The sequence below is a fragment of the Asterias amurensis genome, chromosome 9 (genome assembly GCF_032118995.1).
Source record: "Asterias amurensis chromosome 9, ASM3211899v1".
In the NCBI taxonomy this organism is placed as follows: Eukaryota; Metazoa; Echinodermata; class Asteroidea; order Forcipulatida; family Asteriidae; genus Asterias; species Asterias amurensis.
In genome coordinates, this window is record NC_092656.1 from 2,616,891 (window position 1) to 2,631,591 (window position 14,701).

At 39.0% G+C, this 14,701-nt stretch overlaps 1 protein-coding gene across 3 annotated transcripts in view; it reads right to left on the reverse strand.

Moving 5' to 3' along the window:
* Positions 1-14,701, reverse strand: part of LOC139941368 (thrombospondin type-1 domain-containing protein 4-like) — a 149,974-nt gene that overhangs the window by 19,408 nt on the left and 115,865 nt on the right. For all 3 annotated transcript variants that reach the window (XM_071937829.1, XM_071937828.1, XM_071937830.1), the window contains one exon: positions 8,693-8,897. In XM_071937829.1, coding sequence (XP_071793930.1) covers positions 8,693-8,897 — 205 coding nt within the window. The remainder of the gene's footprint in view (positions 1-8,692; positions 8,898-14,701) is intronic.

A 14,701-nucleotide genomic window follows, 5' to 3' on the forward strand; every position in this document is an offset into this window, starting at 1 on the left:
ATCAGGGGAATCCCCATGAAATCAGGGGAATCCCCATGAAATCAGCCATAAACTGACTGGTTATTTGCCTCCACTATGGACTGAATGGGCCAGCGCGTGCCATTAAGTGACCAGGGCGGGGGCGAAGCCCCCGCCCTGGTCACTTGGCACCCGCTGGCCCATTCAGTCCATAGTGGAGGCAAAAAAACCCAGGCAAACCCCCCCCCCCCAAAAAAAAAAAAAAAAGACAAAAAAAAAAAGGAGAGAAAAAAAAAGAAAAAAATGAAAAAAGAAAAGAAAAAAACCCTCAAAAAACATTTAAAAAAAATCTTCAAGCACGCCTTAAAAACCCTGAACACTGTAAATTATTATTTCATTGCCTCACCCAAATATTTATTTTATTTCACTGGCCCAGCCATTTATTTAACTGCTGTGCACCCTGAACCTGACCACCTACTGCAATAACCCTATTGGTAATACTTTTCCTTATAAGGGAAACTTCAAAAGTTTCTCGACTTCCTACTTTTTATTTTAGATTTTTTTCATTTATTTATTTATTTTTATTTTTTGGGTGGGGAACATGAATGCCAGACTTGTCGAGGATGCAGGAGTAGTCAACAAGGAGGAGCTAATCAACTGTATGCAGGATAGAGTTGTGTGGCGTGTCAGACATAGAGCCCAACTCAAACATGCGGCAATGCGGCAACGCGACAACTTGGGTCGACTGAGTGAGTGAGTGAGACTTGTTTACCAATGATTACAACTTGTGATCTGTAGTATGGCATTTAATAGACCCTCATGAAGCAACTTCCCACTGCCGTCTATCACAAGGGAACATCATGACAAGGTATGATGAATAACTTCACTGAAACATGAAGTAGTGATGACTGACAGCTTCAGAACCACAGGGGACAGTATCATGGTCAACATGAACGTCCACCAGGGGGAACAAGTCTCGGTTCCTGTTTTGAAAAAAATAATAATAACAGCAACCCGGTCACAAGTTTGTTTTAGACACTATGACAACAAATGTTCTCTTTGGCATGATCCAAAAGCCAGCCCTTGAAATTCATTGTGGAAGTGGCACAGCAAAGGGGGAAACTATGGTGAACAAAAAGAAATAGTGTTGAAAATTACAAAATTACCCCAAATAACTGCTTCCTACAAAACCCATTAATGCCTTTTCAAGAGTTGTTTTTTTTTTTTTTTTTGGGGGGGGGGGGGGGCGTGGTGTAGAACATCACCCCAATAGAGTCTGCTAAGTAAAACCAAATTGTTGACTCGAAAGGTAATTGCACCAATATAATATTATTCTGTGTGCACTCTATAAGGATTTCTCGTTCTTAGACTGACTGAATGAAGACCTCAATCTATTTATGACTGCCTCACTGAACAACAACTTTCTCACGAAGGAAAAACAAAATCATCACGACACAGCCTTGACAAGGCACTCCATAAACAGTTTGAAAAGACTTGAAATATGATGATTTTTCGTCAACCTGGCAGAAAAGGTTGATATATAATAAAACTGCCTCCAGAGGTTTGGTTTTTTGGGGGGGTTAATTGCCAAAGACCAGTATTCTCACTTGGTGTATCCCAACATGCGTAAATTAACAAATCTGTGAAAATTTTAGCTCAATTGGTCGTTTAAGTTACAAGAAAAAAGTGAAAGATAAAACACCCTTGTTTCACAAATTTGTTCGCTTTCAGATTCACAAATATTTGATTATAAGAAATCACCTCTGTTCTCAAAAACTATGTTACTTTAGAGGGAGTAATTACTCACAATGTTTGAAGCTCTCCTTCGCTCGTTACCAAGTAAGTTTTTATGCTAATATTATTTTGGAGTAATTACCAAACATGTTCAGAGCCTTTAATATTTTGTCTCAAATGTTCCTGGCTTAGTTTACCAAGGAGGAACTGGTCTACATCCCTACAAAGACACGTCTTAACCAGCAGGTATCCTCATGCAATTTCCCAGTGATTTCCTTAAGTCCTTTGGATTATAACAGAACAATTTTTCTCGATCTGACGTTGATCATGATCCCCCCCACTCCCGTTGTCTGGAAGGACATGTATATGTCTGTGACGTCATATATATGTATCAATGTTGACAAAACCACTATTAACAAGGGTCTGAAAACATCAATCTAAAAGACAGTCTCATGTTTTGATGAGAATGAGGGGGAAATAAGTTCGACATGTTTTCTCTGAAATTTAAGCAAAAATCTATTAACTACTACTATTAACCCTAAACCCTAGCATGTAAACATATGAGATTTTCTAAAAATAGGGCTGTTGAAACATAGGGGTGTCAGAATATAGAGCAGACGACGTTGGCACTACACTAATTCAATTACTACAACAACAAACACTCTTTCACAACATTTTTCGTGTATAAAACTATGTCGGGAAATTTGTAGCGCTAGCTCCTGAAGGAGTCTGAAAAAAGGTTTGACAAAACCCCCAAAAAACATTCAGTCTGATCTTCTTCAAAACACATGACTGACGTTTCGTTTCTTGAGGGGTTGAAAGGGCTCCCTTGGGGGGGGGGGGGGCTTACGATGTGATGCCTCATCCAAGGACACTACCATTTTTTTTAATTTCCATTCTGTAACTTATTAGAAATAAGATAATGGAATTCATCTGCTTAACACAGGAGTCATCAGATCTTTGGTAATGTCTCTAAAAACTAAAACATACCCTGCTTTGAAGCATTCCTGAAAAATATTGTTTTCAGCTTTTGAGTATTCATAACTTCTGAAAAAAATTTTGCACACAGGTTGCTAAATGTGAGTTCGCATGATTCAATTTACTGAGTGGGAGTCAGAGGTTTATTTACTTATGTGCATTGACTTTGACCTTCCCTTTGTGTGTAGTACAATGTGCATTAGCAAGACGTAGTATATATGTGCATCTGACGCCTTTTTAACATCTAGCTTTGCCCTTGAGCTTTGACCTTTCCTTTGTGCCTGTACTTCACGTAATCAGGGGAATCCCCATGAAATCGGCCATAAACTCAGGGGAATCCCCATGAAATCGGCCATAAACTGACTGGTTATTTGCCTCCACTATGGACTGAATGGGCCAGCGGGTGCCAAGTGACCAGAGCGGGGGGAAGCCCCCGCTCTGGTCACTTGGCACCCGCTGGCCCATTCAGTCCATAGTGGAGGCAAAAAAACCCCCAGGCAACCCCCCCCCCCCATAAAAAAAAAAAGGAAAAAAGAAAAAAAAGGGAGAGAAATAAAAAATAATAAAAAAACGCCTTAAAAACCCTGAACATTGTTAATTATTATTTCATTGCCTCACCCAAATATTTATTTTATTTCACTGGCCCAGCCATTTATTTAACTGCTGTGCACCCTGACCCTGACCACCTACTGCAATAACCCTATGGGTAATACTTTTCCTTTTAAGGGAAACTTCAAAAGTAATGATTGATGGATGAAGATTGTTTTCTCGACTTCTCACTCCTATTTTATATTTTGTTCATTTATTTATTTTTAAATTTTTTTTTGGGTGGGGAACATGGATGCCAGACTTGTCGAGGATGCAGGAGTAGTCAACAAGGAGGAGCTAATCAGCTGTATGCAGGATAGAGTTGTGTGGGGTGTCAGACATAGAGCCCAACTCAAACACGCGGCAACGCGACAACTTGGGTTGCCTGAGTGAGTGTGTGAGACTTGTTTACCAATGATTACAACTTGTGATCTGTAGTATGGCATTTAATAGACCCTCATGAAACAATTTCCCACTGCCGTCTATCACAAGGGAACATCATGAAAAGGTATGATGAATAACTTCACTGAAACATGAAGTAGTGATGACTGACAGCTTCAGAACCACAGGGGACAGTATCATGGTCAACATGAATGGCCACCAGGGGGAACAAGTCTCGCTTCCTGTTTTGAAAAAAAATAATAATAACAGCAGCCGGTCACAACGTTTGTTTTAGACACTATGACAACAAATGTTCTCTTTGGCATGATGCAAAAGCCAGCCCTTGAAATTCATTGAGGAAGTGGCACAGCAAAGGGGGAAACTATGGTGAACAAAAAAAATTGTGTTGAAAATTACTAAATTACCCAAAATAACTGCTTCCTACAACAAAAACATAAATGCCTTTTCAAGAGTTTTTGTGTTTTTGCTTTTGCACTCTTTAAGGATTTCTCGTTCTTAGACGACTGAATGAAGACCTCGTTTTATTTATGACTCAATTGGATCAAGATTACATCGAAACACTTAAAAAAAACTTCTGCCTCACTAAACAACAACTTTCTCATGAAGGAAAAACAAAATCATCACGACACAGCCTTGACAAGGCACTCCATAAACAGTTTGAAAATACTTGAAATATGATGATTTTTCGTCAACCTGGCAGAAAAGGTTGATATATAATAAAAGTGCCATCAGAGGTTTGGTTTTTTGGGGGTTAATTGTCATCCCAACATGCATATATTAACAAACCTGTGAACATTTTGGCTCAATTGGTCGTTGAAGTTGAAGGAAAAAAGTGAAAGGAAAAACACCCTTGTTGCACAAATTTGTGTGCTTTCAGATTCCTGAGAAAGGCTTCAGTCTCAAAGTTTTTGTTTCAGAATCAAAAAAAAAAAGAAAATCATTATGAGCAATTACCTCTTTCTCAAAAACTATATTATTTCAGAGAGAGTCGTTTCTCACATTGTTCATACTATCAACAGCTCTCCTTTGCTCATTACCAAGTAAGTTTTTATGCTAATATTTTTTTTGGAGTAATTACAAAACATGTTCAGTGCCTTTAATATTTTGTCTCAAATGTTCCTGGCTTAGTTTACCAAGGAGGAACTGGTCTACATCCCTACAAAGACACGTCTTAACCAGCAAGTATCCTCATGCAATTTCCCAGTGATTTCCTTAAGTCGACTGGATTATTACAGGACAACTTTTCTTGTGTCTGACGTTAATCATCGTCCCCCCCCCCCCCACTCCTGTTGTCTGGAAGGACAACTAAGGGTCAATTTTAGGACCTTGATGTATCAGTTAATTTAGTTCAACACCCAATGATCTATACACTGGTCTTTTTATCTATAATGGGCTAATAATTTTATAAAGCTGCTTACCAGAAAATACTGCATAACAACTTTCTATGCTAAGCCCAAAATTAATGGGCCACCAGTCGAAACAAATGTAAACATTATGGAACATTGGTTGCTAACCTGTTAAGCTAAACAATATTCTTGTGGTTAGCAGGTTTTTGTGCTTACAGGCTTTATGAAATTGGGCCAAACTAGGAGTGTCAATATTTTTGAACATTATTTTTGGGTTGAATGAGGAAAGATTGACTAGAATGGGATTAGAATCTGCAACCTCTGGATAAGCGCGCTTGTGCTCTACCAACTTAAGCCATCTATCCCTAATGTTGGTGGTCTCCCTACTTAGGCGGCAGCTACAGGTTGAATGGCTTCTGACCATGCCACCAATTGCGTGCAAGGGCATATAGTACCAATCAACTTGACTAATCTAACCTATGTAGCGCCCTCTCTTGGGACTTTCAGTCCAGTCCCTAGTGTTGCCATAGGCACTGTATACATCATATCTCACCCACACTAATCCATTGCTGGGAAGTGCAAATCCCAGCCACGCTGCTGAACTTGAGAGAGTTTACAGGAAAACACTTTGCTTCAACACACGGATTGGATTACATTACTCAGGACACAGTTAGGACACTTTTTGAGTATAAGAAACTTAAACCAAAGTCTCTACTTTAGCCCAATCCGGAACTATGAAACTTGACTTTGATTTTTGTTTTATAAAATCAGACTTGAGTTTCCAGTTCAGTCTTCACTTGACCCTAACCAAGGAGAACAATTGTTGCCCATGTTTTGTTGAAATTTTCAATATTTGGGAAAACGAAATATCAGACCAAGAAACGTTTGAATGATTTAGCATTAGTCTGTTGTAATGAAAAAAAGAAAAAGCACCAAACGTGTCCGAATATAAAGATAGCAATGCGTGTTTTGATTAGTTATCTGCATTTGTTGCTCCTTTGGGGCGTGGTGGTACCATTACATTGTGCGCTTGAATTCTTAGGAATTCTTATGAGGATTATTAGGGAGGGGGGGGGGGGGGGGGGGACTTCTGTTAGCGGCATGATATTTGGTCTTTGGAAAAAAATAGTGAATATTTTATTGAGTACATGGACTGACCTACATACACATGGTGTATAGGCTAAGGCTTTTAAATGAAAACAATTCAGATTTATGCAATGGCAAACAAAATCAGAAAACAGACTTAAGTAAAAAAAAAAAAAAAGATAAAAATATCATACTTATTTTTCAAAAGGCGAAAATAGTGTTTTAAAGTATGGGAACATCTGGAGATAGGGGGTATAACCCTGCCCCAATATTAGGCATGGTATGTTTAAATATTAAGCCTTTGAGACTTAATGACTTTGCTCTTTTAAGTCAAAGGCAAAACTCAAAGTTGAAACATATGCAAACACCTCTGACTAAAAAACAAAACACTAAAACACTTCCTCTGCATGCAGCCACAAAAACACTTGACAGCCTAATACAATGAGCGGGAAAAATCAACAGCAGATGTGTCAATTTTCCCACTTTGTCATCGATAGTGACAAACCTGTCCACTCCTGCCATTAATTATTCTTGTTTATAATGACACACCGTCAATGAGGTATCACTTTGTCCGATACATTTCCCTTTCATAAAATTCCCGCTGTTTTGATGGCAGAACTACTTTAAAGTTACACTCCATCAAGGAATCTTCGATCAAGTGCCATGCTTCTCCTCATTGAACCCAAGTCTCGACACTCATGGGGTGACAGGTCTTTTTCTTCAGCTGCGCAACGCATCTGGAAGTCTCTACCACTTAATCTTAGATCGTCTTTGTACCACAACATTCAAATCACTTCTTAAAACTTATCTTTTGTCACAGGTCTTTAAGGACTAATTCAGTTGCGTCTTTTTTCTTTAGTTTGTTTTTGGTTTGACTGCGCCTTGAACACGCAGCAGGGTGCAAATATGCGCATTACAAGTCTTTATTACTATATTATTATTGTTATTATTTCCCTGTCAAAGAATTCCCTCTGTTTTGATGGCTTGTTTATTTCCAACTCCCCCGCTACCGAAAATACAAACAGGACCCTGTGACTCATTTGCAAGCAAATTGTTGTAATCCTGTCCACAAGTACATTGGCATTGAGCGGACTTGTATAATTCATCAGCCAAAACATACTGGGGCACTGAGGCGGCAGGGCGCTAACCACATCACTCCTCATCTAATAGAAAAGGGATTTTGCTTCTGACCCAATGTTGAATCAAAGTGTAATGTGAGTTCAGCCATTCCTAATCTCTGCATGGATCGATCAGGGAGGGGGGTATAGGGTCGTTATCAACTCTAGGGGGAGAGGGGAGAATTGTTAGCTGACGATTGAACCCCTCCTTGAAGGAAAGTGCCTAGGTTTGCCATCCTGTAACAAGCCTGTAATTGTTGCAGTACCCGCTGCTAAAACATAGGATTCTAACTGCCTCTAGCTACCAGGCAATCTAGGTGCTCTAGGTGGTCATAACACTGCTCTAGGTCGTGGGTTCGAACCCCAGCCGAGTAACATGCATGTGATTTTTGACCAAACAAAATATTCAAAACTTTTGAACGGGCCCCTTACACTTCCCTAGTACACTCCATTTCAATTACCTATCATTATAGACAGTCCTGGACCATCTCAAGATTACAAGTTAGTGCAGCCCTGGCAGCCAATTAAACATCTGCAAATCAAGCTGATCAATCACAATAAAATCCTCCACCCTCAGCAAGTACCTGTTTTACTCCTGGGTAATTAGAAGCAATTAAAGGGAAATTTCCTCAAACAAGTACAAGGCCTGGATAGTTATATGACTAAACTGTGTTAACCAGGGTTAGTCCTCCCTGGTTTTAGACATCGAAATTGTACGGTATACAAGAGAAAAGTTTTTAGTATTTTTTTTAACTCATCTTTAACGAGTTAGGATCTTATACCTTTTTATTACTGGAAGTTTCTTGAGCTGATATGGTGGGTTCACTTAAATTCAAAACATACAGCCATTGTTTTTGATATTCATGAAAACCTGGGACAGTTTAATTATTAGGATCCGACAAGAGGAGAACACCTGACTATGTTTAAATGTGCAATATGACCACATTAGAATTGATAACATGACCATAATATCATTGAGAATAAGGAGGACGATAATTTCTCATTTTGATTCTGGTCTTGTGACAAAACATTCCTAGCATAAGTTTTGAGCTGCAAGCCCAGCAGTCTAATGGATTTCCCCCGCAACATTCAAGCCATGTAGCATAACGTTCTTGAAATGGACTTGTCAAATTAGGGAGCCCCTCATCCTTGCACGCCAAATACCTCACTGGGGGAAAATGTTAGGCACTTCATATCAACATGCAAGAATTCAATACTGATGACTTGGTAAAATGAAACAGCCATGTGGGAAATGGTTGTTTATCCGTTTCAGATGATCCTCAAGGCGAAGATAGCTCTGACTATTTTTGTAGGGGAGGAGAAATGTGCACGCACCGCTCAAAAAGATTGTAGTAGGTAGTCAGTCAGGCTAGCAATCAGGAAATTTGACATTTCCGGACAACATCATCTCGAATTGTCTTGCTCTCATTGACCGAGTGATTTTTACAAGAAGGAGCAAAACATATAATGGTTCAGCCTTACCTCTTCCCACTCTCCTGTCTTCCACGCTGTACAGGCCTTGAGTTGACACTCTTGCACCCTGGCCGGCTCCAGTCGTGGGTTACAGCGGTCTGGAGGTACCATGTTGATCAGAGATTGGGTCAACGTTTGCTTGCAGGAGACCTGCCTCAACTGACGGCCAGCGCCGCACGTCCGGCTGCAATCCATCCATTCGGTAACCTCCCATCTAAGAAAAGGAAAAATAGGGGGGTCAAAAGTAATTGATTGACGAGGTTAATTACGCTAAGTGGATGTCAGGTACTTTTGTATTTGAGGAAGTTTCCCCCAGCACAGCTGGACTATTATCTATATAGACACAGAGGTCAAAGCACTTGCACTTGGAAATATAATTCTATACAAACTTTTCGGTACATTAAGTTAACTTTCAAAAACAATCCTGTATCTGTATTTCATAACTTTCTGACATCATATCATAAACGTATCCATGCCTCCAGTTACTTTATAAGCTGAGGATGAAAATCCATAACAAAAAGTGTACAATTGATTTATGTCCTTAAAGCCGTTGGACACCTTCGGTACAGATTTATTTTTTTTGATTCACAGATTTACAAATTACTTACAGGGTTTACAGAAGGTAATGGTGAAAGACTTCTCTTGAAATATTATTCCATGAAATGCTTTACTTTTTGAGAAAACATGAAAACAATATCAATTCTCTATATCGAGAATTACGGATTTAATTTAAACACATGTCATGACACGGCGAAAATTGCGGAAACAAGGGTGGGTTTTCCCATTATTTTCTCCCAACTCCGATGACCAAATGAGCCTTAATTTTCACTGGTTTGTTATCTTATATAGAAGTTGTGATACACGAAGTGTGGGCCTTGGACATTACTGTTTACCGAAAGTGTCCAATGGTTTTAAAGGAACACGTTGCCTTGAATCGGTCGAATTTTCCTTTGAAAGCGTTTGTAACTGTTGTTATAAAATACATATGGTTAGAAAGATATTTTAAAAGTAGAATATAATGATCCACACAAACATGCCTCAAAATTGTACGGTTTTCCTTTTACCTCGTTGACTAACACGGTCGGCCATTTATGGGAGTCAATTTTTCGACTCCCATAAATGGCCGACGGGTTAGTTCGCAAAGTAACAGAAAAACCACGCAATTTCGCGGCAAATTTGTGTGGATCATTGTTTTCTACTTTTAAAACATCTTTCTAACCAATATGAATTTTTAAACAAACGGTTACAAATGCTTTTTATAGACCAACTCGACCGATCCAAGGCATTGTGTTCCTTTAAGTGCAAATTAAAAAAAAAATTCCCAGGGCTGTATTCAAAGGTGATATGTGAAAAAGGCTCAAATTGTGTTGTAAATGTAATCAAAGCAGCACAAACCCGATTCCAATTTCATTTTACAAGATTTATTGCTTTGTTTGAAAAAAAAGATTTAACCAGTGGTTGTCACTTGATATTTTGAATAACAAAAAATAAAGCAATTAAGGAATGAAAAAACTTGCTATTTTTTTTACAACTCCCAGATATCAGCTCCACCCAAAGTCTAGAAAGTCTTTCGACTCCCATTTTATTTCTCAAATTGATTGATGAAGTTCACGTTGAGAGCCAAGATTGCCTTCCAATAAAGAAATATCCTCTCAATTGCCAAAGGGGTGGAACCCTAAGCCTAAGAAAGGCCAGGACCTTCCCCTGGACCACCTAGAAGCTTGGCTCCATCCACCCACCGGCTGACAACAGCTTGAGACATTCACAATGTTTTGAAGGAGGTTCCATAAAAGGTGGACTAAAGGTGCCTCAGAACTCTAAAACAATGCAGACTGCGGGAGTATAACATTGGTGTAGAGCAGAACTATGTGAGAATTTCTGCAACCGTCACATCAATTGTACTAGGGCCCTTTTTCTAAACCACCAGGGCCCAATTTCATAGAGCTGTTAAACACAAAAATTTGCTTAGCATGAAATTTCTTCCTTGATAAAAACAGGATTACCAACCAAATTTCCATTTGTTGCATACTGCTTGCTACTGGTATTCAGATGTTGTTTGCTTAACCTGAAAATCACGTACAAATTTTGGTTGGTAATCCTATTTTTATCAAGGGAGAAATTTCATGCTAAGCAAATTTTTATGCTAAGCAGCTCTATGAAACTGGGCCCAGGCTTCAGCTCCAGATTCCGCTTAGGCTAGCTTGGCCCCGCGGTAGTTTTGACAATTGCGCGTGCTTTGTGTACGCGCTCAGGGCTTCAGACGAGAGGACGGAGCCTGAAGTCGAATCCAAAGCCTAAGCCGCGGATTAGAAAAGGACCTGGGAGTCAAGGTTCTACCAAGGATTTTTTAACACTTTTGGAAGTTTGGCCAAGGGATATTGAATTGAAACAAGATCTTCAGAATGTGGAGCATTCTTTTGTATTGTCCCTTTTCTTTGCACTTAAAATTCTATGTGGAGCACCTCAGTCTTTAGAATACCTCTATGATTACCTTTTGCTTTTCCCTTTTTGTTTTGTCCAAAGTCCCCATAAGGTACCGAAAACAAGCACACTGGGGTTGATTTCACAAAGAGTTAGGACTCGTCTTATCTCGAGTTAGGACGAGTAACTCGACCTACCTTAGGATTAATCTTTAAGGTCTGTATGCTACAGTGCATGGTTGGGACACATCCCAAGTCCTAAGATTAGTCTTAATAGGAAGAGTTTTGTGAAATCGACGGCTGGTCACTTTAGGTGTTATACAAACAGATTTACCTAAACCAACACTGCCTTCATAATGAGTGTCCACCATATCTCAGAATGGCGTTACACCTGTTTAAAGTTAAATTAATTTATTTCACTGCACAGTTTTGAGAACAACAGCCAAGCTGTGTTTGAAGTTTGTTTGTGCTCCATAATTAATCACAAGCAGTGATCCATTTCAAGTATTCAAATCAATGACAAAGCAATAATTCCCCCACCGGTTCCGTACAACAATTACTTGTCACTAAAGTAACGAAGAAGACATGCAAAACACTATTTACTCATTGTGTACGATCCCTTGTAAAGTTTAAGGATTAAGGCAATTGACAAACATGCAACCTTGTAATTGTCAATGAGAGGGGTACTGCCAAGAACAGTAAAGACTTGTTAAAGTTTTTTATTGAACTTCTAAAAAAGAAGAGGAAATCATTCAATTAGTGGAGACATTTCATGCCTACGAGTTTCGATGAAGATGTATGGAGGGTGGATCCAAGTGACGAGCTTAAAGAGGATTTCCCAACACTGAACATTTTAATTGCTGAATACACAAACATTAACCAAAGACACCTCCAGGGCCAATTTCATTGAGCTGCTTTAAGAACAAAAATAGGTAGGTATAATAAGCAAGGGCAATTTTGCTCGTCAGAATAACGAATATCAGCCAAAATACTGTGGCGTATGAACCATTTGCAAATGGTATTCTATTTTGTTTTGCTTAGCAGACAATTTTTAAGCAACGTTGTCTGCTTATAAATAAGCAGTTCTATGAAAATGGGCTATGGAAGCTGCTATAAGCTACAAGACAAAATTTACACTGGCTTGTAACATTTTTCTGCTAAGCAACACTTTTTGTGCTGAGCAAGTTTTTTGTTCTTTCAGACTTTATATGAAATTTAGCCCAGGTACTTCAGAGACTATTCCTGATGACTGTACTATAATCAAGGGTGTGTGGATCGAAATCTGCCGGCCACTGATGATACTAGTAGGTTCAAACTTCCCTTTGACTCTGATTTCTTAAATTCTACACGACGACGAGGGAGTTCACTGGAGGTTTTTAAAGTGCCTAGAATTCAGAGAAGGCAAGAGTGAGTCATCTGGGCTTTCTTTTTTCCTTGAACATCTTGTACACATCTGGGTCCAATTGTATTAAAGTTACTAGGTAAAGACAAATCTTGCTTAGCAGGAACAGGTCAACGGCCAAAATACCACTTAATGAAGATTGTTTGTGAGAGGTTCCCTGCTAATTTCTGCTTAGCAGAAGATTTTTCTGAACACTATTTCCTGCTTAATAGCTTTCTGAAATTGGGTACCAACTGCTAAATGGGTACAACAAGGCAAGAATGAGTCATGCATGCTTTTTCCCCTCCTTGAACATCTTTGTCAATCTGTGCCCAATTTGAATAAAGTTGCTCAGCAAAGACAAATTTTGCTAAGCAGAAATAGGTCACAGGCCAAAAGACCATGTAATTTAGATTGTTTGTGACTAGTTCCCGGCCAAATCATATATTTGTTGAACACCAGGGGCCGATTTCACAAAGATCTAATATTGATCGTAATTGCAAATCAATCGTAGTTGCTAAGTAAAGTGTGATGTCACAATACAAATCACTATGGTGATACTGAACATTTGTCTTGCAATGAATTTTATTGCTTTGTGAAATCGTCCCCAGGGCCTTTACGCTATCAATGCAACAATAGTTTAACACTTTGTCCATAACTCTAGTAAATGCCAGCAGAAGTGAAGAAAAACTGTCAAATACCAGTCCAGATTCTCTGACTAAACACCATGCTTACTGCAAGTATTTTGGAATGAATGTATGCAGATTTTTAAAATGATGTTTATAAAAATCTTAAAATTCACTTTGAAATGTGACTATGAAAGAAGGGAGAAGTAAAGAGAGTAGTGAAACACTTTCACAGCACATGCAACTTAAGCCTGGTTCATACTTCTACGAATACGAATGCATTGCAAATTTTCAGCCATGTGACGTCAAAATTTACTTAGCATTTGCATTCGCAGGAAGTATAAACCGGGCTATAGGCTACAAATACAAAGTTGACATCAAAGACTATGAAAATAAAGTTTTCATAATAGGATACAAAAATACAAAGATCATATCATAGGCCACAAAAGTACAAACTTCACATACTTGAGATTCAAGTATTCTTTTCAATAAGAACAGGCAATGCAGAACTTTCTTTAAACATTTGGCTAACGCCACATACCTATAAGTGATCCAGTAAGACCTCGAATAGTGGCTTTGCCGAAAAGTAAAACTTCAAACAAATATAAATTAACAAAATTTAAAAGAGGTGAACAAAAATTGGCATTAAGGATAACGAAGAAAATGATTTACTTGATGGGGCATTCTATAACAGACCAGAATATAGGAAAAACTTATGATAATCATATTTTAACCACAAATTGGCCGCCATCCCCTGGCTACATATCATAACTCACCAGCCTCAGGGTGTGCCCAAATCACCTGAGGCAGGTCAATCTGAAGGAGTTGAAACAATTGCCTCAAAATACCCCCAGGAGAGAAAAACCAGACGAGAAGTTTCATTTTCTGGGCCATCTTCCTTGTTCCAGCCCCCTCTAACTACCCTGGGCAGCTTGACTAGGGACATGACACAGCTTTGGACCAGAAGTGGATGTATGGGATCTTTCAAAAACTGGGTACTTTGACTGACAGGGAATTTGAGGTCAAAGTAGGACACAAAGGCAGTGGCCATGTAGGTCCAGAAGTTACATAATCAGTGGCTCCAATACTTAGACTGCAAGGGGAAAGTACATGGCTGAGTTGTTTTGGGGAGTAAATTAAATCCCTTCATAGGTTTTTTTCCAAAGTATACACCATATACAACTAGCCTGTGAAGAATGTCATCAAGTTTGCTGGTTATTTGGGGTTGAAGTAGAATAATTTACAACAGCAAGATTTGAACCAGCGTTCTCCGGTTTGACGTGCCAGTGCTCTACCAAATGAGCTATTTACATTTAGCCCTACTCTAAAAGAGTGAAAAAGCACTCTTTTAGATTGAAGTTTGCATCTTTTTGAGCGATTTTTCACTTTGTCCTGGAGTGAAACCCCTCTAAAAGAGTGAAATAACCACCACTCTTGTTAAAGAGCCATACGTGGGACAACTCGAAATGTAAAGAGTGGTTCACTCTTTTACATTTAGAGAGTATGTTGGCGGTCTAGATAGCTCACTTGGTAGACCACTGGCACATTTAACTGGAGGTTGTTGGACAGCTGTTAGAGAAGATTTCCTTTC